Source organism: Anser anser (genome assembly GCF_964211835.1).
Source record: "Anser anser genome assembly, chromosome: 12".
Classification (NCBI taxonomy): domain Eukaryota; kingdom Metazoa; phylum Chordata; class Aves; order Anseriformes; family Anatidae; genus Anser; species Anser anser.
In genome coordinates, this window is record NC_139733.1 from 16,375,879 (window position 1) to 16,399,683 (window position 23,805).

The 23,805-nt window shown below is 50.5% G+C and overlaps 1 protein-coding gene across 13 annotated transcripts in view; it reads right to left on the reverse strand.

Moving 5' to 3' along the window:
* The window catches only part of CADPS (calcium dependent secretion activator), a 202,774-nt gene that overhangs the window by 125,632 nt on the left and 53,337 nt on the right, over positions 1-23,805 (reverse strand). For all 13 annotated transcript variants that reach the window (XM_083795704.1, XM_083795703.1, XM_083795702.1 and 10 more), the window contains exons 4-6: positions 6,690-6,770; positions 2,532-2,768; positions 346-467 (exon numbers count right to left, since the gene is read on the reverse strand). In XM_083795704.1, coding sequence (XP_083651830.1) covers positions 346-467; positions 2,532-2,768; positions 6,690-6,770 — 440 coding nt within the window. The remainder of the gene's footprint in view (positions 1-345; positions 468-2,531; positions 2,769-6,689; positions 6,771-23,805) is intronic.

Here is a 23,805-nt window from a genome sequence, read left to right on the forward strand (position 1 = left end):
CAGACAAGCATTTATTTAAGCAGCTGCTTAACTCCATCCCTATTTAGCAAAGTACTTACGTACAGGCACAAATTTATGTCTCTATGGCTACAAGGAGACATAAGCCTGTCATTAACACTTTTTTTCCCCTCTCAATCAGGGCTTATGTGCCATTCTTAGTCGCGGGGTGATGCTCTGTGTACGTGGAAGGCGTTTCTCCTCTGCAGAAGGAAGCCCTCGCCACAAGTTCTCACAGACCCCTCTGGCCTCACCAGGCAGGAGCCAGTTATCTGCAGCTACTCAAAGCGGCAGTAACTTTGTTGAGCAGAGCATGGTGGAGAGAGCAAAAGGCAAAACGAGACTTACGTCGGCTTCGAGGCTTCAGCCTGGTCAGTCTGCAGCTTCTCCCCACCTTCCACTTCCATGGTGCAGTACACGATACGGTTGGGGGCCAGCGACTTCAGCCCCTGCACCTCCATGATGACGACCTGCGGGGCAAAAAAAGGCGGTGGAAGAGGAGCAGCCTCCTTCAGACCCCACTCTGGCTGCTGATCCCAAGGGGTTGGCCAGTGCCGGGGTCTTCCATGTACCGCCGGGTGGGCAGGATGGTGACCACGGCCACCAGGGAGACCAGCAGGACTCCTGCTGCCTGCACATGGCCCTGATAAAGCCCTTGGGTACCCAGGGCTGTACTGGGAGATGGGCCTCATAGACATGGTCCTGAACCACCTGAAGGTGCCTTAATACGTGAAATCCAGAAAAATAAACCACCAAAACATACAGCCACCCACTCTGTTCCAAAAGCCTACTTTCAAGATTAAGACATTTCCATAAAAGTTCTTGCAGGAAATTACCTTCTCTACTTTGAAGGTGGTTAACCCTGTTAACCACGTACCTTAAACATTTCTTCAGGAAATACTGTGGGAGTTGCTGTTCGTGCATTGTTACAGCTATCTATGAAATACATACACAGGATTTAAAACTCCTCTCCTCAGGTCGTCTGATGTGCCCTGGCACCGAGGAGCCCTTCTCTTAAACACAGAACTCCACCAACCCTCTGATGAGCAAAAACTCTTGCAGCAAGAGGTTAGTGCACAGAGCAGTGAAGAGACCTGCCAGCTCCTGAAGTCAGTGCTTCACTGAGCTCCTGCTTCCCACCAGATGGGGTTCGGCTGGAGCAAAGTGTTTCAGACATCCCATTGCAAGGACAAGTCCCTTTTTGTATGACTATACGCACTGCACAGGCTTTTCGTACAGAGAGGTCTAGGGCTTTGTGATCGTTCCCTCCGTACGGAGACACTCAGAAGTCAGGCTTTATTTGATGCTGCCACTGAAGGCACTGTCTCTGGGTTCACAGCTCTATTTATAGTGAGACTGAGCTGAGTATTATAGGGATGGTTTCAGACATCTACTGAGTTAAACCGAATCTGGACAACCAGCATTATAAGTTTTGCATTGGCATAATATATATAACGAGACTTCCTAGGGAGAGAAATCAACAGGAAACTACGCAAAAATAGAATTTTCTGATTTCCCTGCATCCTACATCTTTGACCCCATCCTAATAGTTGTTTTGACAATGTAACCAACCCACTCATTGACAGTCAACCACTCTGTATGGGTGTGTCTGAAATGCTGATGACTCCGTGGAGTAAATGGCTTTCCTAGACTACCAAGATGTTTGCAGAGAACAATTAACCCAGCTGAAAAGAGCCACACCAGCAGCAGGGCTTCCAGGACTGACACAGCCTGTTTGGATGTAACGTGGGTCCCTGCAGCACCCTGCCTTCCCCTGGGTGCACGGACAAACCCCTGAAAGCAGGAACTCAGTGCTCGACACAAAGCAAACTGCGAGCCAGCAAAGCCCAGCACTTCCCCACAATCTGTTGGGTGCATTCAAAGCCCAGCAATTTTTAACAATTCTCCAAAGAGAAAGCACGGCGTGCAGAGAAATAAAGTGACACCTCTAAGTGGCAATAATTAAACACTGACATTTACAGTGCGTTTCAGTACATCGGGAACTAGACGTGCCAATGAGGAACCTCTGTAATGTTATGCAGGCAGACTTGCCAGCCTGAAGTTCTGGTTTTGTTCCTTTAGTGCTGCAGAAAACAAACTGTGAAGTAGCCAGGCAAGTGTGAGTACATAAAAATTAGAGTCCAGATCAAACCTTGCATTATTGTGGTGGTTTCAGAGGCAATACAGGGAGATGGGTTTTGGGGTACACTCAGAATCAAGCCTTAAGAAGAGGCTGGTTAAATACACAGATTTCCAAGCCATCTGATATACTTCAATAGGAAATTCCAGATGGTTTATCTTACACTGTTTTTTCCAACAAGACGGTAAGAAAACAGAAAGGACATAGTGCTTGACCACAGGCAAAGCTTCTGGTAACTCAGAGAGGAGCTGTTCCTCATGGAGATCAGAATAAGACTTCTACTGACCTCTCTCCACCTCACTGTTACGCTTGAACCCAGCAGAAGCTTGCTGCTGAGATTTTTATTCCCAGCTCTGCACGCTGTCTGCTGGAGCCGAGACAGCAGGAAGCTTACCTCCAGGGAGAACGACAACACCACGTCTGACTTGGAAAGCTGGTTCTCATTTTCTTCTCCCATGTCAATTATTGAGGTGTTGTGGCTACGTTTCAGCTTCTGCAGCTTGAACTCGGAGCCTCCTTTAGACACAGGCATGCTCTCTAAGTTTGCCATCAGGAGATTGACGGACGACTTCAGCTCCTCGATGTACATGTTCTCCATTTCTTTGGACACAAACTTCGGAAACTTGCGCTCCTTGGATTCAAAAACAAAAGCAAGAGAATGAGTTGTGGTGACGAGCAGCAACCACTTGCTGCACTGGGAGAATCCCCCAGGAGCATCTGCAGAGAGCTCTGCGGGCAGGGAACGCCCACAAACCAGCTGACAAATTGCAGCTTCCCCCTGTGTAACGCAGAACCATTATTGTTAGCTTCCCAAAGAATTACTGCTTGGTACTTATCCAGCTTTACTGTTTCTTGCATGCACTTGCATTTTGTTCCTTTTCTGTCTGCATGTGGCCTCCTTCATATAAGTTAATTCACAATTACAAAACTCCAGGCCTGATCTCAGCTGAGCTTTGTGACCAACAGCAATTTACTAACGAGTCAAAGGGTGCTGGTGTTCTGGGACTTGTTTCCCAGTCTCTCAGATGTGCCAGCTCTATGTAAAAACATTTCTGAGCAGTTGTTCCCTTAGTTTTCTAGAGGTGAGAGGAGCCTACAAAGGCAAAACTGAGGTGTGGGCTGGAAGGCATAGTCTCAACTGCAAGGAGGGGTAAAACACCCTCTAAACTTCACTAATAGGACTACACTGGATGTTTAAACATTAGAACGAAGCTGACAGTGAGAGCAAAACATGATGCTCTCCAAAATGTGTTCTCAGCTTTGAATTGCTTCCCGTGCTTCAGCTCCATTAGGAGCACTGGTCTAAGCCCTACATCTTCTGACAAGTGCGTCCATCCCTGAGCCTCCCCAGGCTCTGAACACCTCGCAGCGGGTGACGACAGACTGCACCAGGTGTACGACAGCGAAGCAGCATCTGCAGCCTGAGAACTTGATGCTGACATGCAAAGTATCTTCTCAGCGGCAATTCATAAAAAAAAGCAGTTCGTAAAGCGTATGCTAGAGAAGAAAACAAGGTCATGTTTTTTCCACAAGACTGTCATAAGGCTGCTGAAAAAAATACTCCACGGCACTGGTCCTTGCATCAATCCTCAGCAGCTTACCCGTTACAAGCCCCACTCATGGCTGCACTCCCACCAAGCAGTTAAAATACAGTCTCATGCTTCAAGCCTCAATCTCGGGAGGCAATTCTCTCATGTAAATTAGACCTTGTGTAAGAGACTACCTGATCGGTCTGTGTTACTGCATATGCATTACAAAAGGTGCAAGCCACTTCTAGGAAAAGAAAAAAAAAAACAAACACACCACTGGTTTAGGTTTTGAGGACTGCTGCTGAAGCAATGATGTTCAAACATGATTGCTTTCTCACCCTGCTGCTACCAGTCTCTCCAGGGACTCAGTTTTGGCACAGCCCCCACAAACCTCTTCACCAATGCAGCAAGGACTGACATTTCTCTGCGTGCTACCAGCAGCGTCTCGTACCGAGGCTAAAACCAGGTAGCTTGAAGTGGTGCCTAACAGTTCACCGGGGACTGGGTCTGATGAGGGAAATGCAGAGATGCAGGGGTGGTACCAAGTTACCCAGCTAACCAGGGGTGGAGCTGAGGGAAGTCTGGAAGAATATAGGATCAAGGGATGCAGACAAAAGCTAAAAAAGAACGTCAGTCAACATACTTGGAGAAGGGAGAGGCCCAGAAATGGGGACAAACGTGGGTGAAAGAGTTAAGATAGTGCAAGGAATAACCAGTCCAGCAGGCTGCAGCAGAGTGGGTCCAGCCACAGATGGACATACTGCTCAGGTGCCATCACAAGGTCTCGTTTAGTTGCCCGAACACGTGCTCCTTCTTGCCCTCGAGGCCAGGTGGCTGGGTGGGAAAGGCACCACAGGACAGTGGCACACAGGAGGCTGCAGAGAAAAAGGAACCTCGTCCTTGGCATCACTGAGCTGTCAGCCGCAAGTCTGCTTCCGTTTAGCTACTGGAACAGTACAACACGCAGAGTGAAAAGCCTGTCCGGATTCAGCTTTACAACATCTGCTTAGCTTCGGGCACGATCCTCAAGCTCAAGGCTGTGTGTGTGCGCACGTGTGTGTGGGCCACCTCAGTGTCGGTTCAGTGAGCCCTGCAAGTCTCCCCGTGCAGCAAACCTGCAGTAAAAGCTGCGAAGTGGAGACAAAATTGCAAATGCTGTCCTTTCGCAGAACCGAACTGAGAGCCTACCCTTTGCTAGAAAGAAAGCTGCCCAGCCCAGGGAGGAGGATACACAGAAGGACTCAAAGGTCATTTGGATGCCTCTGAAAGGCAGCGTCCGTGGGTCTGAAAGAACAAGGATTCTCATAGGCAGGTGCTGGCGGGATCTGACATGCGGGAGAGAGGGCCCGCAGCAGCAAGGTGAATGAGAATAAATCCCAATACCTGCCAAATGGACGAGAGGTAGGCTGTGTTTACCTCAAACCTCCCCCCAGGCGGCACCGCTGTATTTTGAAGGTTGAGTTCTGCACCGGGAAATGTCAGGTTGTGTTCAGGACTTTCTCGTGACTGCCTCTCGCAAGGCCAGCAGTGGCATGGTTTGTTCTCAGCATCCTTGGGGGAGAGTGGAAATGGCAAATCCTTGTTTGCAAAAATAATTCACGAAGCTGCAGCCCTTGCTGGCTGCTGCTGAACCATACGTACTGTTGTCCCACATGCCATAAAGAGAAAATCAAAGAACAAAATCAGGAGATCTCATTTTGGCACCCGGTGCCTGGCCGCCCATCTCAGAATCAGAGCAGTAGTGCACCGCGCGGGGGCTTTACATTTCACTGCAAATAAAAAACCCTGTAGATTTTCTTGAAAATAAAATGGCAGGGGGCCAAGTGCCGAACAAAGGAAAGGAGCTGCAGTTACTTTGCTTCTTTGCCGTGCCATCATTTGGCTGCCTTGCTGCATTTATCAGTGAGGTGCGGAAAACCAGAACCTGCCTCCCCAGCAGCTCTCTAAGTGTCAGTGGGGAGTGAGCAAGCCGGTGCCACGGGCATCCTTGCTAACACCTGGCCGTAAATGAATGCGCTGTGCTTTTTACACTCGGTGATTTCAGTGAGGTCACAAACAGCTTTGATATTACTTTGCCCATAAAAGCCTCAGCACTTGGGCTCAGCTCCTCACAGACTGTGCATGGAGGCTGCCTGCTGGAAAGCAGGTCCCCAGCCTGGGTTAGACCTTTATTGTTTTCCTTCTGGGAACAGTTTTTCAATTATCAAGAAGCCAGATAGATCACTCCCAATGTCTTCAGCCCCATTAGGGCTTTATCTGTGACTCAGAGCATCTGATTAGAGGCGAGGATAAAATCTTGGTCATGCTGATGTCAACAGGATCCAGGATTTCTCTGTGCATGTGGTCTATTGGAAGCCAGGTAAATCTGCGCCATGTGAGGGTGCAATTTGCTACAAGGGAGATGTCTCCAAGTCTCCTTACAGAAGGGTCCCTGGGCAGTTTTGCTGAGTGCTTGGTTACAAAAACTGTTTGGAGCTCCCCCGTCTGCTGCTCTAGGTGGCAGTGATGCCCATAGGGGGGCAATGCTGGCCTGAATATTCTCATGCAAAATGTGAACACCTCTGGGACAGCAAACCTGGCGTGAGGCAGTATCTACCTGCAGGCAGGGGACTGTGGCTCCCAGCAGCCCACCGAAGAGCACAAACCCCTGTAGTGCAGTTCCTGGCTTCCCGTTGCATGCCATCATCATCCTTGTTGCTCAGCATATAAATTCGACAAACAGGGCTCAGACGTGCACTTGCAGATCTAGCTGCCGCAGTTAAGGACGTTTTCTTCCCCACTGCTGAGGACTCATCAGGCACCTAAACATTTTGCAGACACCTGAACCTGCCCAGCTCATCAGGGACACTCCAGCAAAGTCACAGAACAGCAGCATCTGCAATTGTTCTTTCTTTACAGTTAAGGAAATGCTCATACTGAACTGGTGACTATTGGGAAAAGAAACATGTGAGGGAACGACAGGACCTGGAAACTAACAACAAATGACTTGTATGCTTGTTAATACAGAAGATTTCTTATTTTACCTTGGCAATTTGCTCTGCCATTTGAAGACGCCCGTCTAACTCACGTCTGATCTGTGCCGCTTGCTCGTCCGGGTTGTCCAGCTGTACAAAAACAACAAAAAACAAATCAAGGTTAAAAAGTCAACCCGTGCAGCACCTTCAGGAGCTGCTCAGTGTCTCCCGTTACTTGTGGTGCTGTGAATGCCTCGAGGTGCCCCCTGTGAGCTGGTTCACCAGAGCTGGGAATTACGCAGTGGTGATCAAGGGGTGGAAGCCCTCGACCACGAGACCAGCCCTTCAGCCAGGAAGCCCCCAGCCTACCTGGGTGAGGACTTACCTTTTTTTCTTCTTCAAGGTTAATTCCCCTCATTTCTTCCCTTTCTCACTAAGGATTACACGAAGCAACTGTGATAAAGTACTCTGGCTAGGAATTGGGACCGAGGAGCAGTCTCGCAGCAACTCAGCAGCAATGCCCTGGTGCTGGGGCAGCTGCAGCCCCTGGGGACAGGACACACCACAACAACCAGACCCCCTCCTGCCCCTGCCTAGCATCCAGAAAAAGACAGAAACAGCCAGAAAAGACTCAGCAGAAATGAACAGTATGTGCTTGTTTTCTTTCCCCTTTTCTCCCCGTTGCTACAGCCACGTGCCAGCAGCCGATTCATGCACCCAGCCTTCAGCAGAGACCTTCGCAACGCTGCACACAGCCCCGTGGTTTGGTGTTTGGCATCTGCCTGGCCCTGAAACGTCCTCTGAGGGCAAGAAGTAGTTTCTGCCCGCTAAGCTAGCAATTGCAGCACACGGGTATGGCACAGGTGACTGCGGCAAGCAGCTTGCCACTGGTAGGACTCGCTGATAGATACATTATTTTTAGTGGGAATGCACAGACATAAATTACAGAACAACAAAAACGCACAAAATCAAAACCAGACCCCAAAGAAGACGAGAGCTGTTGTAATGAAGCAGCAATTTTATAGCGGCTTTCCACTCCAAGCAGTCTCTAGGCCCCTTCAGGGTCATTTTGGCCACAGCACAGGGCTAGAAAGGTGCAGCAGCAGCTGGCAGCAGGGCGGTCATGGCGCTGCTCCACCCGGGAGCTGCGAAACCACGCTCAGCTTGGTGCGAAACCTCACCGATTTGGTTCACCTCTTCTTGCAAACCACGACTCCACGATGGAGGGCTGGCTCCCAAAGCCAAGCGCTGCTTGCCGGCTCCTTCCGGAGGAGACCGGCCACTCACAGACCCAAGGTCAGCCCCCACGAATCACTTTCTGAGAGCTCCAAGTTCATCTCTGCCCCTTCTTAAAATCCTGCCTACAGACAGCGGCCTCCTGACCTGCGCCTGGAGCAGCCGTGGGCTTTGCGGGGATCCCCCCATGGTTTCACAGGACTGATCCCTTCTGGCTACCGGCACACAAAACAGCCACAGGCTGCTGTGTGCTGGCTCTCCAGTGACAGCCACACATACACGAGGTTTATACGCTGGCCTGGGGTCGCTCTCACCACCTCCCTGCGTTTTATCCTCCTCCGGAGAGAAGCTGCTTGACAGAACAGACGCCGGGCTGCTGCAGTGCAGTCTGCAAAGTTATGGCCGCGGCAACGACAGAAGTTTCGGTTCTCGGCCTGGCGAGTTACGAGCTCTTCTGTCTGAGGTTCCCAAGCACGTGCCAAAATACATCGACTCCCCCCAGACCCGCAGCTGTCCACGGCACTTCTCGGCTGTCTGTGGAGACCTGCGTGTCTGCAGGAAGACATTCGCATACTGCTTCACCACAGCCGATTTTCCAGAGAGCTGACATTCGTTATGGCTGGGAGTGAGGGAAAATATATTTTTGATTAGTTGTTGAAAGCCTCTGCTACAGGTTTAATTCGAGCTGGAAAGCTACACGGTTTCAGACCCTGATCCAAATTCCACCGAAGCTTCAATGATCTCTGACTTGGCCACCCAGATCTCGCTCACTCCAGCTGCACTGTATGCACTTCCTAACCTGCTGTCTTCATCTGTATCTTCCTGATCCCAAGAGCAGTATGGAGCCAGGAACTACCAGCACCTTTTGGGATTAACTCCGCCAGTAATTCCTCCACGAGCAAAAGCGTCACGCAACTGACTTCCTCTGATGTGCGAGCATCTCCGAGCTGCTTAATGAAGGGGAGGAAATGCACAATCCCAGATTTCCATGGCTTTGCAGCTCTGAAAAAGGGGGCACTATTTGAATTCCATCCGAGCTGCAGTAATCGAGGCTAATCACACATTACCCAAAATAACTCCCAGGCCAAATTTAGAAACCAAGGATGCTGCAGGAGGAGAGATGTTGTTGCGGTATGCTAATGAGCCAGCACACTGTCTCACACTTCCCGCACTATCTTGGTCTTGCAGATGTTTTCTAGCGATGCTACAGGTGTCAAAAACTGTGTCATGGAGAGACCTGACTGCAGAAGATTATTTTTCCCGGGAGGCAACAAACAGCCCTGGCACCTGCTCAGCGGTGGTCCAGAGGAGAAGGCGTTCCTCTCCAGAGCGGCACGCTGCCGAGCTCCTCAACGCAGCGATGCGGCCGAGCCCGCTAACCCAGTGCTTCAAAGAAACAAAGAGCATTGCCAGGCTGTGTTTTCGATGACTCCTCGTAACAGCTCCACGGCAAAAACTCATCAGAGCATCTCCTCCTTGTTACACAACGAGCAGGACTAACGAGACGGCCCCCGCCTGCAGTCGGCGTGGACGGTCCTGGCGAGTTCGAGCAGACCTCTCGTGACGAGGAGCAGCAGAGGCAGCAGCTCAGTCACTCGCTGCTCCTGCTGACATCAAAGCAAGCTGAGGAGGTTTTATGCAGTCATAACGCTATGTAGGGCCATTAAGAGAGCAGGGCTGGCGCCCATAAAACATGCTCTGCTTGCGAAATAAGGCAAGGGGCAAATGTAATCCATGCTATCTAAGCAATACCAAACATCCAAGGAGGGCAACGTAGACCCTAACATCATTAAAACTCAATTTCTTAACTAGAGAATCAGCTATTTATTTTCTGCCGTATGCATGCCCACTTTATATTCAAATACTTGACAGCCAAATATATAAATGATTTACAAAGTCAAGGAGAAATTGAATTAGTTTCGTTCTGCATTATGACCATGTTATGGGTATGCTATGAATAAAGCAAAGATATAAATCATAAGGTTGCCCCAGTCAATTAAATGTGAAAAGTATTATAAATTTCAGTATATATATGATTTGTCACATGCACCGGGCTTTTCTTCAGCAGCATGTCACAAATATATGACGTATATAATTTGCAATTCTCAACTGATCATTACCCAACTGCCTGCTGGTAAATTAGATGTTTTCATACGTCTACCCGCATACAATATTATTTCTCTCTGCTTGCCCTGCAGAGATTATCTACGTTGGTGTAACAGTTGTTAAAGTAAAACAATAAAAATAAAATAAAATTATGCAGATTAGATTCTGAGCGGAGCCCAAAACCTCCCAGAATCACAGCCAGTCTGTCACTGAATGCATCGCAGGGCATATGCCTGCTTTTAACCACACGGTGACTGCTCAACTGCAAGAAAAAGATCTTGCAAAAGACAATTTCTTACATATAAACTGCTAATCGGGAATAAATTTTAATGGGCACTAGTAACATAAAACAAGTTGAAGATGCTCATGATGCGATTTTGAATGCACGGCAGTAAAACCAGGCGCCCGTATGTACCCCTTGGCTTCCTCCCCTCTGAAACAAAGACTTCTCCTCGCGGTATCCTGAAGGGACAGCAGGTAACCTCTCTGCACCTTTTAAAGGTGGAGAAGGTAAACCAAACAGCCTAACCAAGACGTAAGATCTGCAATAAGATGCACCACCCCTACCCCATCCCTGCCTAAACCGTGTGCTTCCCCTCATCTCCCTGGAGCGCTCAGCTCTGGCAGTTTTAAAGCCATGGCCCTGGCTCGCCCCAAAAAAAGCCTTCGAATTACCGCTCCTTAAAGCCGAGCCATTACAAACCCCTGGCCCCAAAAGCAATGCTGGAGCAGCAGAACGGGTCCATGCCCCCGAGTGTGCACTGGTGGGGCTCTCACCCAACACTTTTAACACAGCGTGCGAGTTTTACAAGCATTAGGGGAGCAGACCAAAACACTGCGCTCTCAGCACCACAAAGCTTTTCAGTTTTAAGCCATTGCAGTGAACAGCGCCGACGGAAAGAAGTTTGTTGTAAGCTACAAGGACTGATAAGGACGGGATGCAGCGTGCAGGCACGACGCGCAGCGATTAGCCTGGCATTTACACCGCGCGCCGCCCGAGTGACAGGCATTGTCGGCGTCATTGTCACCAGCCACGGGAGAGGAGCCAGAAACCACCGCGACCACTCAACGGTCTAATCCCTCCCTGCCAGCCACTGCTAACGCTAACACCACTTCCCAGCACCGGGAGCAAATGTCACCGAGTCCCGACTGCTGGGGCTTGTTGGAAAGTATTTCCCCTCCCTTAGAGGCAGTTATGCTGCCCCTGCAGAGCACAAACCAGTTGCATCACAGTGATGGAAAACCACACTTGAAATCCACTGGCAACACATATGTCGAGTTGTAGGGACCTGCTCTGTGCCACTTGGGGAACAGAAATAAACCCACTTCAATTTTCTAGGTGCCTGACCCATCTGTGTGTTGGCCAAGCCCTGCTGGCACCCAGCACTGCCCTGGTGCTGGTGTGGAGCTGGGCTTTGCCAAACCCTGTCCAGCTGAAATAAGTGAAGGTTACTGACACAGAGAGCTGAACCTGCAGCTTAAGTCCTCCTAAAATAATTAACTAAAACTGGCTCAGCGGTCGCACTGATTTTCCAGTGCGTTGATTTAATAACCCCAAAAACGCTTCCCCTAAGATGCTGAGCTCCTGGAAAGCCTCTGAAGCGCTGGTGTGGTCACCCACCCACCTGAAACACAGCCCGATAGCTGTGTTGTGCATGGCTACTGGTGCCGAAAGCCACCAGGAGAAAGCTTCAGGGCTCTCGTCCTTTGACACGCCGGGAGCTACGTAGCTCAGCAAATGGTAGATTAAATATTTCAAAGCAAACACGCCGGATGTGAAGGCTGAACAAGATCACAATATGGGTGACAATTTTGCAGCTTTGATGTAGGGCTTTAGGAGAGATCCGTGTCTAAGGAAAGACGGTTTCACTTTGTAATGCACAATCAGAGAAAATACTGAAAAATTCATAAGACCCCTTCAATTAATAATTAATCTCTCAGTCAAGGCGTGCTAGTAACCGTGGTATCCAGCACCACCAAGTGCTCCAGCTGGAAAACATGTGGCCCCCAAAGTGATTCACTGCATGGAGGCCCTCCACTTCTTGTCAGAAAACCACTGCTCTAGGAGACAGAGCGACACGAGCCAGGACAAACCCGCACCCTGAACAGCCCTGATCGACCCGTAGCATCCTTTTCCCACAAACGATGCTGATGCTTGAGGAAATGTTCTTCTGTACGAGCAAGGAAGGGAAGCTGGTCCTGAAAGCCCCCAGCTCTGGTGATGTCTCTGAACCAGAGCTGAAGGCTCTGTCCCTGCACGGAGGCAGGATGCCGAGCTCCCTGTTCAATTGGGAACGTGAAGGACATTAAGCTGTCTGCGTAGCTTAAGTCACTAATACCCCAGGCATCACGCTAATCCTCTCTGCAGCAAATTACAACTCGAGGACCGCCAGCTGTCTTGGGATTTGAAATGAGAGAGGAAAAGGAAGCAAGGACAGTGTCCCAGGGGGTGCCCTCCTCTTGGGACAGCAACTTCGGGGCTGCCTGTAAGGGGCTGGGCAGCATCAGCACGGCCCCAGCATGGACAGGAGCACGTTTTCCTTCCTGCAATTTTGCTAGTTTTACAGTGCTGTTGGTTTCCAGCTTGTGGTGAGGCAGGGGGGTCATTACAGGGCTGTCTCCTATTTGGAAGGGCTCTGCAATGGCCGTGCCTCGCCCTGCCCTGCTCACTGCGCGCTCTTACTGCGGGGGGGCGGGGGGGACACTTGATGCGCACAGGCAATCCCTTCTTTCAGGGACTGCAGCCAAAAAACGGATTGCCAGAAAGCAGCTGAGCCTCACTTACCCCCTCCAGGCCGATGGATTAAAATGAAACGAGAGGTTTTTGTGGTGGGGCCTCTCCAAAACCCTCTGGATGCACCAATCTAACAGCAAAGGAGATGCCGGCCTTCCCTGCGGCTCGCTCAGCAGGATGCTCAGGGAAGATGCTCAGGCATCAGCGTTTGCTCCAACCCATCCAAGCCCTGCCTGGCCCACCGGGACAGCTCCAGGGATGTCAAATGATTGTCATCCAGAAGGGAAGAAATCAGGGGGCAGAGCCAGAGACACCTTTTCCTGCTGCAAACCCCTCCACTGAAAGCAGAGGCCAAGTGCAACACGAACAAGGCTGGTTGCAAGGAATGCCTGATGAGGGGTTTCTCTTCAAATCGGTCCGTGTGACCCTGACTGTTAAATGGACAGAAGGAGGAGCTGGACACAGCTGCTGCCAAGGGCGAGAGGCTTTTAACAAAGCACCAGCCTTCTGCAAGCTGTTTTAAGGAGGATGTGGTTACGTACCAGCACACATCCCAGCAGCAGGGCGCTCCAAGTGCCACCATATGACAGAGATGCTTCTCCTCTGGCTGGGCAGACTTCCTAAAATCAGTCCTTCAGCCTAAGAGTCACGCTGAATATTTCTAGTACAATGTAAAATTTCCATTAATTCAATGAATTACTCTCTGTACCTATTACTGTGCCAAAATTTTCCTCTTCTAAGACACACAGTATTTTTGATCAGCAACAGTAGCAGAAACAAGATTTCAAGCAGAAAAGCTCAAGTTTCTTGAGTGCTGTACCTTTTTTTTTTTTTTAAACACAAAAGTATAACAGCTCTGTTAAGAACATGCACGTTTTCTTATCAGCTAGAAAGCAATTTTCAAAAACTTTGGGAAAGGTGAAAAAAAAATCCATCAACCCCATGAAAAATTCCAATAAACTTATTGGATATTTGAGAGCAGGAGAGGCTTAACATTGATTTAATTCTTGGCCAGGCTGTGTGGCGATGTAACTGCCAAGTGCCCAACTGGCCTTATGCTGGGCAAAAGCCATTCAGTGTCGGTTTTTCTCTATTTGTAAATGTTATAACATTCATCAAGTAATCCAGCATGCAGGCTCCCGCAAGTGACAAACGCCCTTGTCTTTGCTGAAAAAGAGCTCTGCACCATTTTGCTCTTACGTATGCAAACCCGATCTTCGGCAGGATGCCCGTCGTGTCCAAACCTGCGGTCATTTGCTGAGCAGCTGCGGATCAGTGCCTGCTCCCTTCATCCCAGCAAGCTCCTGCTTTACCCAATGAGCCTCTGCTGCCGTAAGACAGCAGTCAGAGTGTCCTGGGGGGGGAGTGATTTAAAGCTGCACAAAGGACTTGGACAATTCCGTTAGGGCTGGCGCTTCCTTCTCTACGAGAAATCTTATTTCACAGTTCATAAGCTTTGGGGCTGTGCTAGATCTGTCGGTAAAAATATTCCCTGGGATGTACGAGTGGCCCCTCCCTGCCCGAGTGCTGTCTCTCCTAACAAAGCCGTAAATTGCTGTGTTTTAGCAGCTGCCCGGGCTCTCACACATCACACAAGCACACAGCAGCTGGGGCCGAGCGTGTTTCACCCAGCAAGGTCAAGAGGTCTACCCTCCGACTAACTCCAGCCTAAAGGCTGCCTTGTTGGTAAATGCTTACCATACGAGCTGAGAAGGATTCCAAAATATTTAGGGGGAGCACAGCATCGCTGTGTGCCCACACGTGGAGAGCTGCTGGCACCCGAGCAGAGATTTCTTATGCCGTCCATTGTGCTTGGCAGCAGCACCCATGGGTGCCCGCTGCTCGCCTGCAGAGCTCTGCAGGATGAATCAGTCCTTGTGGCTGCGTAAGGGGAGGTGGCAGCCAGGCTACCCACACGGTGGGGGTTTGAAATGTGGAAATCCCCCCCTGCTATCTCAGCTACCGATCCGTGTACCAGCACACCTTGCTCACAGCTTTGCAAGGATGCACTGAGCGGCAGGGCTGGGGAAGAGCTGAGGCAAGCACACCCATCGTGCAGCTTTCCAGCAGGTTGTGCAAAGATACCTACAGATTTACGAGTGGTAATAAATCAACATAAATGAAAAACAGATGAAGCAGAACGGAGAGGGGAAGAAAAAGTGCTGTCTGCCTTTGCAAATGCTTTGCAGGCTATGAAAAGGACGGCAAAACCCTTCATCCAAAAGGCACTTTCTTTCAATTTGTCTCCGGAGAACTCCTGAACCCCACAAATCCCTCTGCAAGATCATCCATGAGAGATGTGCGACACCAAAAGGGCTTAAAAACTAAGCTGTCCACAATCTCCTGATCTCTGAGCACGCCTTCACACTCGCTGCTTATGGCATTGTGTAAGGATGCTTTGAGGTGTGTGTGCGGCATACACTGAGCTACGGCACCACGAAAGAAACCAGGGCTCTGACTTGTTCATGTGGCCCCAGGCAGATCACTACACTTAGCTTGCTCCTGTTTCTTTAGAGTTTATCATATCCCAATCTTCAACTGGGAAGTAAATCACCTGTATTTCCAACACGTGACACAGTACTATTGGCTTCCAAATAATTTGTATGGCTAGAATTAGCTGCATTAGCTCATCCCAAACTACATGGAAGAAAGATCTACATATCCTCAAATCCCAATCCCTTGATTAAAAGCTTAATGGTAAATACATCGGTCACATAACTTGAAATGGGCTTCAGTCCATATCCCCATATCCAACTGGCATAAGGACCTGCTCTAGCAAAGCCACAGTATGTTGTCACTCTGTGGGATTAAAAGTGACAGAATAAGACAAGGGAACATTTCCAGAGGTGTCTACATAACCTGCAAGGCCAGGCTATGGGCCCTGCATAGGAATTCAGGCCTCCTTCAAAAGTTTCTCCCTCCCTGCTGGAACGTGCTTGGGGCCTGGGTTTCAATTCCCATTGATTCAAGCAGAGACCTCCAAGTTTTCCTGCTCCTTCATCATCAACTGAGAGATCTTAGACTTAGTTGTGGGACTGAAGCACCTGAAAGCCTTCCACACACAGGAGGAGGCAGTTCCTGACAGGCTTTTTCCAGTCCCAGCACATTTATGTATTTCAAGCCAAAACCTCTATTTGCTGACGCTTGGCAGAGGTGGGGATGTGGGGACAGAAAGGTGTCCTGGCAGGAGCTCCTGTGGGAGAAGTCTTTCAGAAATGCAGGTCCACGTTCCCTGAGGTTAAAGTTCCCTGACCCTGCCGTGCAGCCCTCCCCATGGAGATCTTTGCACCGCTGCTTCCTCCGGCCGAAAACCTTTTGTGCCCAGCTCTGACAGGCTTCTGGGCTCTGTCGTGATGGCTCAGTGATCAAGCCTGAGCTATGACTTTTACATTCTGAAGCTGGCCTCCCTGTTGACACGAAATCAGACATCCTGCAGAGGCTGGGACCAGGCCTCTCCCAGGAGAGTGCAACCAGCACAGAGCTTGTGAGGGGTGATGGTAGGACCAGCCAACACATCGATAGCTACAAATCATGTGAATGAGGATCGTTTTTAGTCTTTGAAAATAATTAAGATAAAATGGAAAGAAAAACCATATTCAGAACAGAAACTTGCCTGGCACAGAGGTACAGCTTGGAACTGGGCAGCCATTCTTCAAAATAATGCTCGCGGTCTGTGGGTACATGCCTTGGAATGTGAGATATGACACTGGCTCCTGAAGTAGCATGACAATGACTGAGTGCATTTCTCTTCTGCAGAAGCTTGGAGCAAAACACAAAATTTGTTCATTGAGAGCAAGGTTTTGGTTCCCTTTCAGGGCCAAACAACTGTGTATCAGCAGAAAAGAAAGGAAGGAAACATGGAGGGAAGGTTACATCTCCAACTTTTTCAAGGACTAAGATTAGCAAAAAATGCCATACTGCCCGTTATAGTTCGTCTTGGTATCCATGAAGTTTAAATTATTACAGTCCTGCTGAATATTACAGACCGTCCTGCTGAACAAGCTGATGTCTTCCACATTGGTTTGACAGAACAAACCGACTGCTTCAAGGGCACTGATGGAGCAGATGTCTTTCTGATGACAAGTTGCTGGTCGCACCTGTGACTTGGACCACCAGAAACCTGTGTGTGTGTTGCCTTCAGACCCCTTCCTGTAGGGACAGGGGATCCCCATGTATCAGAAGGGAGGTGATTTCCATGGCACTCGCCTATTTTTAGTCCCTCAGGGTTGCATCTAACAGTCCACTAAATTGTGCCAATTTATCAAAGTCCAAAACAGAAACACCACATTTGTAAGACCCTTCAGTCAGTATATAATAATAACAAGACTAATAGTTATTAATGATTAATATAACAAGCATCGCTATGCTAAATTATTATTACTAGGCTAATAAAAAATTCAGTTCCTTGCCCTAACATGCTGTGCTCTGACTCATCCAAAGATTCCAGGGAAATTTGCATCTGGGGGAATTTCCTCTTCTTAAACAGAAGCACCACTATTAGCCGTGCAATAATCTCTAAATTAGTAGTGCATTCCAGAAAAGCCACCTCTTAGAAATAATTAGTACTCAACATGATGAAAAATGCCTGTGATACAGATGCTCCCCTTCCACCTCTCTGGAAACACCCTGGTGGGGGTGCTAAGACTGTACTTACGTAGGAAATATGCCCATCCTTGGGAAGCCAGCACTGCAACAAGAGCAGTGCTTTGGACAAATCACCTCCTGCTATGCCAACACTGACATCAAAGCATGTAACATTTAAAAAATAAACATGGAAAAAAAAGCCAACACTTCTTAATAAAGGCAGGATATATTACTCTTGGTGGGAAAGAAGGATACTGAGAACCATAAAAAAAATAAAAACATAGAAAACCCCATCTCATCCCAAACCAGGGCTGATCCAAGTCACAAGCCAGGAAACGCAACCAGCCTTCTCTCTGCCTGATCACCCACAGCAGAGCCTGTTCCAGCCCCGAAGAACCGGTGGATGAACAAAATGGATGACAGCACCTGTGAGAAAGGTCGAGCGGAGCCCTGAGGGCTGTGGGAGCACCCTAAGGACCAAGCCAGGCAGCTACAGAGCACTTGGCTGGTTAAAGAGCTTGCTGAGATGTTCAGACTTTATCTTTCACTACGTAAACCCTGCAGGAGCCCTGCCAAGACAAATATCCCTATTGCTGGGCACGGCCTGCCCGCAGCCCCGCCTGGGCACCCCCCTGTGAGAACAGGAGACAGGCTTCAGGGTCCCGGGCTTCAACACCCCAGCGAGCAGCGCAGAAGACTTCAGCATCTCCTCTAAAATTCCTCCCGGGCTAGGAGCCCTAGGTTGCCCTCCACATCTCATGTTTATGTTTGGAGCATGCGGCAGGAGCGGGCAGTACAGCAGCATCACAAGAGCTGAGCCTTCGCTGCGTTGCCACGCTGCGGACAATAAACGTCTGCGCGCCTGTTTGTCAGGCAGCCAAGCGCATCCTAATGGCTTCCCTGGCCGGAGCACGCAGGCAGCCCCAGCTCCACGCGGCGCTGCACACAGGCGCGGGGCCGACCCGGGTTTCTGACGCACCCGCCGTCAGAGGCAGAGGCCCCGAGATAAGGGGGCGCCGGGGCTTGGGCTTTTTGTATGCCTCGCCTAATAGAAAGCATTAACTCCCGTTACAAATATTTATAAAAAGTGAGACGCGATTAAGTGATTCGCAATTGAAAATTAACAACCTAAAAATTCAGCCACGTAGACGGCGTTAAATATAACTGCAGTTAATGCACGCTAATTTAAATTGAGATGATACAGCAGCACCGGCAAAAAGGCAGGCAATCGCGTTCCCCATCATTAGCATCCATCCCCACGTGGGCCATTGCTCCCCGGGGGGCACAGGGCTGGGTGCTGCAGCAGGAAGCAGGGACCAGGGACCACCGCCTGCCCCCCTCACGGCCCCTGGGCTCACCTCACTGCCACAGGGCGGCGGATTGGGTCAGCCCGCAGCACCCAAAGTACTGGGCAGTACCGCAAAATATTGCCTGTGAGCCCCGCAGCCCGCTCCGAGGCTCCTTGCGGATGCTGTGCAACACAGCTGGGGGGTGGCACAGACCCCGTCGCCCCCTCCTGAAGATGGGAGGACCACAGTGGAAAAGAGACCGGTGCCTCCCCGAGGTCCTGCAGTGCTCAGGATCGCACTACTAACTCTGCCCTGGCTCCCCATCCAACTTCCCCCACTGTCTGTAAATTATTTTCCCCTAACTTAGCACAGACAGAGCCCCCAGGCAAAGCCTTTCCATCCCCGCAGGGTGGAGAGCTGTTTTTCGCACTGTTAAACGAATTAGCCTTTTAATGAAAATGAAACCAAACACTAGCTGCTCAACACCTTCACGACAACCCAGGTTGGACTTCGGGACGTGCCAGGATGCAGCAGTGCTGGGGAAGAGGGAGAAGCACCCACCTGGCACGAGCTCTGGAGCCCACCTCCAAGTTTTACTGAGCGGTGCCATCCTGAACGGCGTGTCTTTGCAGATGGACAGGCTCGGGAGACACTCCAGATCCTCCTCCTCACCGAAGAGAGCTCCGTGAACAGAAGAAGATTGATTTAAGGATGGGACATGAGCTGGGCGGTGGCTCACGCCTCACCGTAACTCTTCCAGATATCTCGTTGGCAAGGAGCACTCTCATCTCCTGCTTTTTGAGGCAACGCCGCTCATTTCAAACTACATTCAGCACGGCATGACCTCTTCCCTTTGAAAATGTTACCAGGGCAGGAGGCTTTTTGCTTACTGAGTTAGGGAAAATATATTGGGCACCGAGAGTATGGCATGATAGTCCCTGCTGCTTTTGAGGTCTCCTGGTGCCTTCCGAATGGCAGTGCACAGCAAAAAGGAGGAGATAACCTGCTCTCTGATCCCACCTCATCTGTATTCCACCCTCAGTCTTCCCCTCTAAGCTTCCACCGAGGGCAGTGCACTTCACATGCACGAAGGGCATGCAGGAGGGCAGAACATGCAGCTGGAGGCTGGAGGTACGAGTGCACAGCGTTTGTACCTGCCCATCTCCAGTGGCAGATGGAGCTCTTCTCAGAAAGAAAAAAAAAAAAAAATCACCAATGAAGAGATTAAAGAGAAACGCTTGGAGCACTCTCAGGGGATTCAGCGCTCTTTGCATTCTGCTCTGTAACCGCGTCAAAATTGTGGTGCTAGAGCCAACCTGCTCCTCCAGCTGAAGGTGCCATCGGCTGCTACAGGCTCTGAAGCTACGGGGACGTACACACACAGAGCCTGCAGCTCAAATCCCTTCCCTCCACTTCTCACTATTAATCAAGTTGTTTGCTACAGCAGATTTATGGAAACCAAGGGACTGCAACCAGTGCCCAGGGCACTGGAAAAAATATTGAGTGTGTGCAAGGACCTGTGGGGTCACAGCTTGCTCCCCTTGCCACATTGCCACGCAGAAAAGCAGCTCCCTCGCTGTCCTTCTCTCCCTCCACCTGGAGCTGTGGGGAAAAACAACTGGAAAAAGCAGCCTCAGAGGGGAGGGACAGCCCAAATGCTGTGAGCTGTTAAGGGCTGAGGGCAGGGAGAGAACTCCAGCTGAGAGCTGGCACAGTTGGGAAAGGCTCCGGCACCTGCCCCTGCTGCCCCTCGGATGCAAGGGAACAAAGTGAGGCTCACCCCGTGACCCTGCATGAAAGCCGAGGGAAGGACTGAATCGTTTGGCTTACAGGCTGAGCAAAATCCAAAACCATTCCCACCCCCTCAAAATGCATTCGTTTTCAGACTGTTTTCCTTACTATATTTTCTGCAATCTAAAAAAACTAATCTGGTCTGTTCCTAAAATGTTTAGATCAGTCCCTGGTTCACTTTTTTTTTTTTTTGTCTTTAGAGTGGCAGTGAAATATTCCTGAAAAAAAATTCAACCAGTTCCTTGAGAATCTGCGAAGTGCTTAATTCATCCCAAGACTGCATGAGTTGCTACAAAGAAACCGTGCCTCCAGGGACCATTCCTCCCAGCTCTGCCCTCTGCATTTTAATGTTTCTGGATGCGCGGCTTTCCCCTGTTCTCCTCCTGCTTTCCCCGCTAAGCTGCTGAAAGGTCTACACGGGCTGTCCCTGCATGGGCAACCCGCCCTGGGGATGCGGGTGAGCGATGGAGAGCCGACAGGCTTGCAATGCTGCGGAGATGTACCTGGGCACCAGCAGTCCCCAGGGGCACAGAAACGCCCCCGGGCCGGCAGGGAACAGAGGCTGCCTACCTTACAAACCACTCGTGTGCCTGCTCTGCAGGATGTGCTGCTGAAAGCAGAGAGATGCAAGACATTCCTCCGAGACCAGCCCGGGGACACGCATCACGCCGTGGCACCTCCCGTCCCCACCCCGCGCATCACGCAGAACTGCTGCCAGCTTCCTCGGCTGCACAGCGACACACGCTAGAAATGTGCGTGCTTGGACCGGATTGCGTGTTTTAAAACGTGTAACAAATAATTATTTGCGCAGCACAAACCGTATAGCCTCTGCTTGCGAGCAGATGGGAATTTGTAACAAACTTTGGCAAAGCAGGGTCCCCTCGCCTGCCGTCACCTCACCTGCACCACGCGAGGCTGTGTGCACCCCGTGGAGTTGCCCGGTCCCCGGCACGTCCCCGTCCTGCCCCATTCCCTGTGTGTCCCCGTGCCGAAGGCTGCAGGTGACCAGGGAATGGCACAAACCTACCTGGCTGCAGGGCCGGTTCTCGGAGCCCACCTCACTGAAATAATCGTCCTGGACAAAGTTCAGCTAAAGAACTGGACTGTTTCAACTCTGTGCTCAGCATGTATGCTGATGCTTTCACACAGGCGTCCAAAACCTGCCCAGCACTCAAGGCTCACGAGACTGAGCATGAAATGTACGGCTAGCGCCTTCCAGCACAACCTCCTGTATGCCGCTAGTGAAACAGCCTACGGCTGCGATGTCAAGGCCATCCCCTCCGTTCAAACGTGAGCTTGTCTGCTAGGAAAACATACGGCATGTGCTTCAGGAGAGGGGAACACTGTGACAACCTTTGCCCGGTTCCCCCAGCACTGCCTACTGGAATGCCATATTCTCTTCCAACGAGTTGTTCAGTCTTTCCATCCTTGGCCCTGCCTTCCTCCTGGACCCATGCAGAGTTCAAAGCCTGGTGCTTCTTGCCTGCAAAAGCCAAGGCTTCGTGCATCCTGGGGGCTTGGCAGCAGGGCCTGAGACCTCAGCACGCCCACCGTGGCTGTACTCCGTGCTCCTTGCTTGTGCCAACGCTCTGGGATCACTCGGCTGATGGCCCTCAAATATCACACACAAGCACCTTGAAAGCCCTTCACAACTCGGTCACCACCTCTCCTTGCATCTTGTTGCCCTACTCCACGTCTGACTCCTGCTTTAACAGCACTCAGGACAGGCTGTACATGCCCCTCACCGCACCCGCACGTCCTCTCCAGACTGTGATATCTCTTTTGAAGCAGACGAAAAAGAAAAGGAAAAAAAAAAAAAGGAGGAGAAAAAAATAAAAGAGTATCTTCCCCTAAAGTTTGTTAGAAATTACCTTGGGGATTACAGATTTGCACCTGGAGAAAAGCAGGGATGCCACGGTTGCTTCAGACACAAAGTAGGCAAACCGCTGTAGCAGCACAGGACTGGCCCCATCTCCAGCTCACCTGTGCCCACGCGTGCCCTCCAGGAGAGGCAGATGGGGTTTGGGACTTCTTCACATTAAGACAACCAAGCGCAGCTGGAAAAGTGTCCCCACGGATCAGTGCCATGAGACCAGAGGGAATGGCTTTTGGTCAGTCTCAAGGCAGGAACGCAGGAAGCATTACACTCCTGGACTGCTCTCCAGCAGACAGCTCATGTCATTTTTGAAAAGCAATCTTCTCATTTCACGCTGAACTCTTTGTTTTTTTTGCTTGGTGAACTTCTCTGAGCCCTGCCCTTGCATTTGCTGCTGGCTGCTGCAGGAGCACTGCTGCTGCCTTCTGCAGGGACCGTGCTGGGCACAAGCCAATTCCCATCCAGTAGAGCTTACAATCACAGAACGGCTCAGGTTGGAAGGGACCTCAAAGCTCACCTACTTCCAACCCCCTGCCAGAGAGTTTGTCCCTGTTGGTTTCCAGTTACATCTGATTTAATGCTATCTGTGGGCATTTACTCCTTCTCCAGCAGGACTTTATTTGACCCATTTATTTTTCCTCTGCTCACCCTGCTAGCAGCCCTACGTAACCCTTCTGGGCAGCCTCCTCGAGTCTGCCCAGGACTTGACCCACACCGACAGTTTTATCATTAACGATTCTTATGAACTCTCCGTCTTTGAACAGCGGTGATTTGCTCCTGATTCGTGTCTGGCATCCAGCAATTGCATGCAACAGTGGAGAGAGATCCCCTTCTGCTGTGGCAGGTTGGTGCAGCACAAAGCCCGTCAGAGACAGTCGTGCTTGCCTGGCTGCCCTTGCACCCTGCGCCACCCCACCCTGAGCCAGCAAGAGCCTCTGCTGCTACCCTGGCTCCCCAAAACCACTCACTGGAGGGCTACAGCCTCAGCCTGGGCCTGTACATTACAATTACAGTGGTTTTGCTGGTATATTTGGGATAAATATAGTATTTTTTGTTGTTGCTCTTTGATGCTGCTTATGGTTTTTGACATCCAAGGGATGAAACTGCGACTGGCATTACGATAGGGAAGTTTAATGATCCCAATTTTCTCCTTGAATGTATCTTTGGCTCTTTGCAGCCACAAAAATAAAATTTGTACCAGCTGCCAGGCACTCTCGGCTGTTTTGCAATCGCCATACGTGACGGCGGAACAGACTGCCCAGGCAGTGACCCTGAACAGCCGCCGATGTCAGTGGTAAGGAAGAGGACCGGGAGGCGCAGGGCTCCGGGAGGCGCAGGGCTGGCAGCAGGGGAGCAGGGAAGGGGCAGGGCTGCGTGCCGGCGGGCAGCAGCAGGCTCCGATGGTGCACGGGGGACAGCCCCAGCGCATCCATCCCTTTCGAGGATCGTGCTGCCAGCAGGACTTCCCGAGGGAAGCCGTCGTACCCACCTCGATGAAACTGCGCAGGCCTCCTCGTGACACTGCAGATGTTACCGGGACCAGATGCTGCTGTGTACTTGCGAGCCACC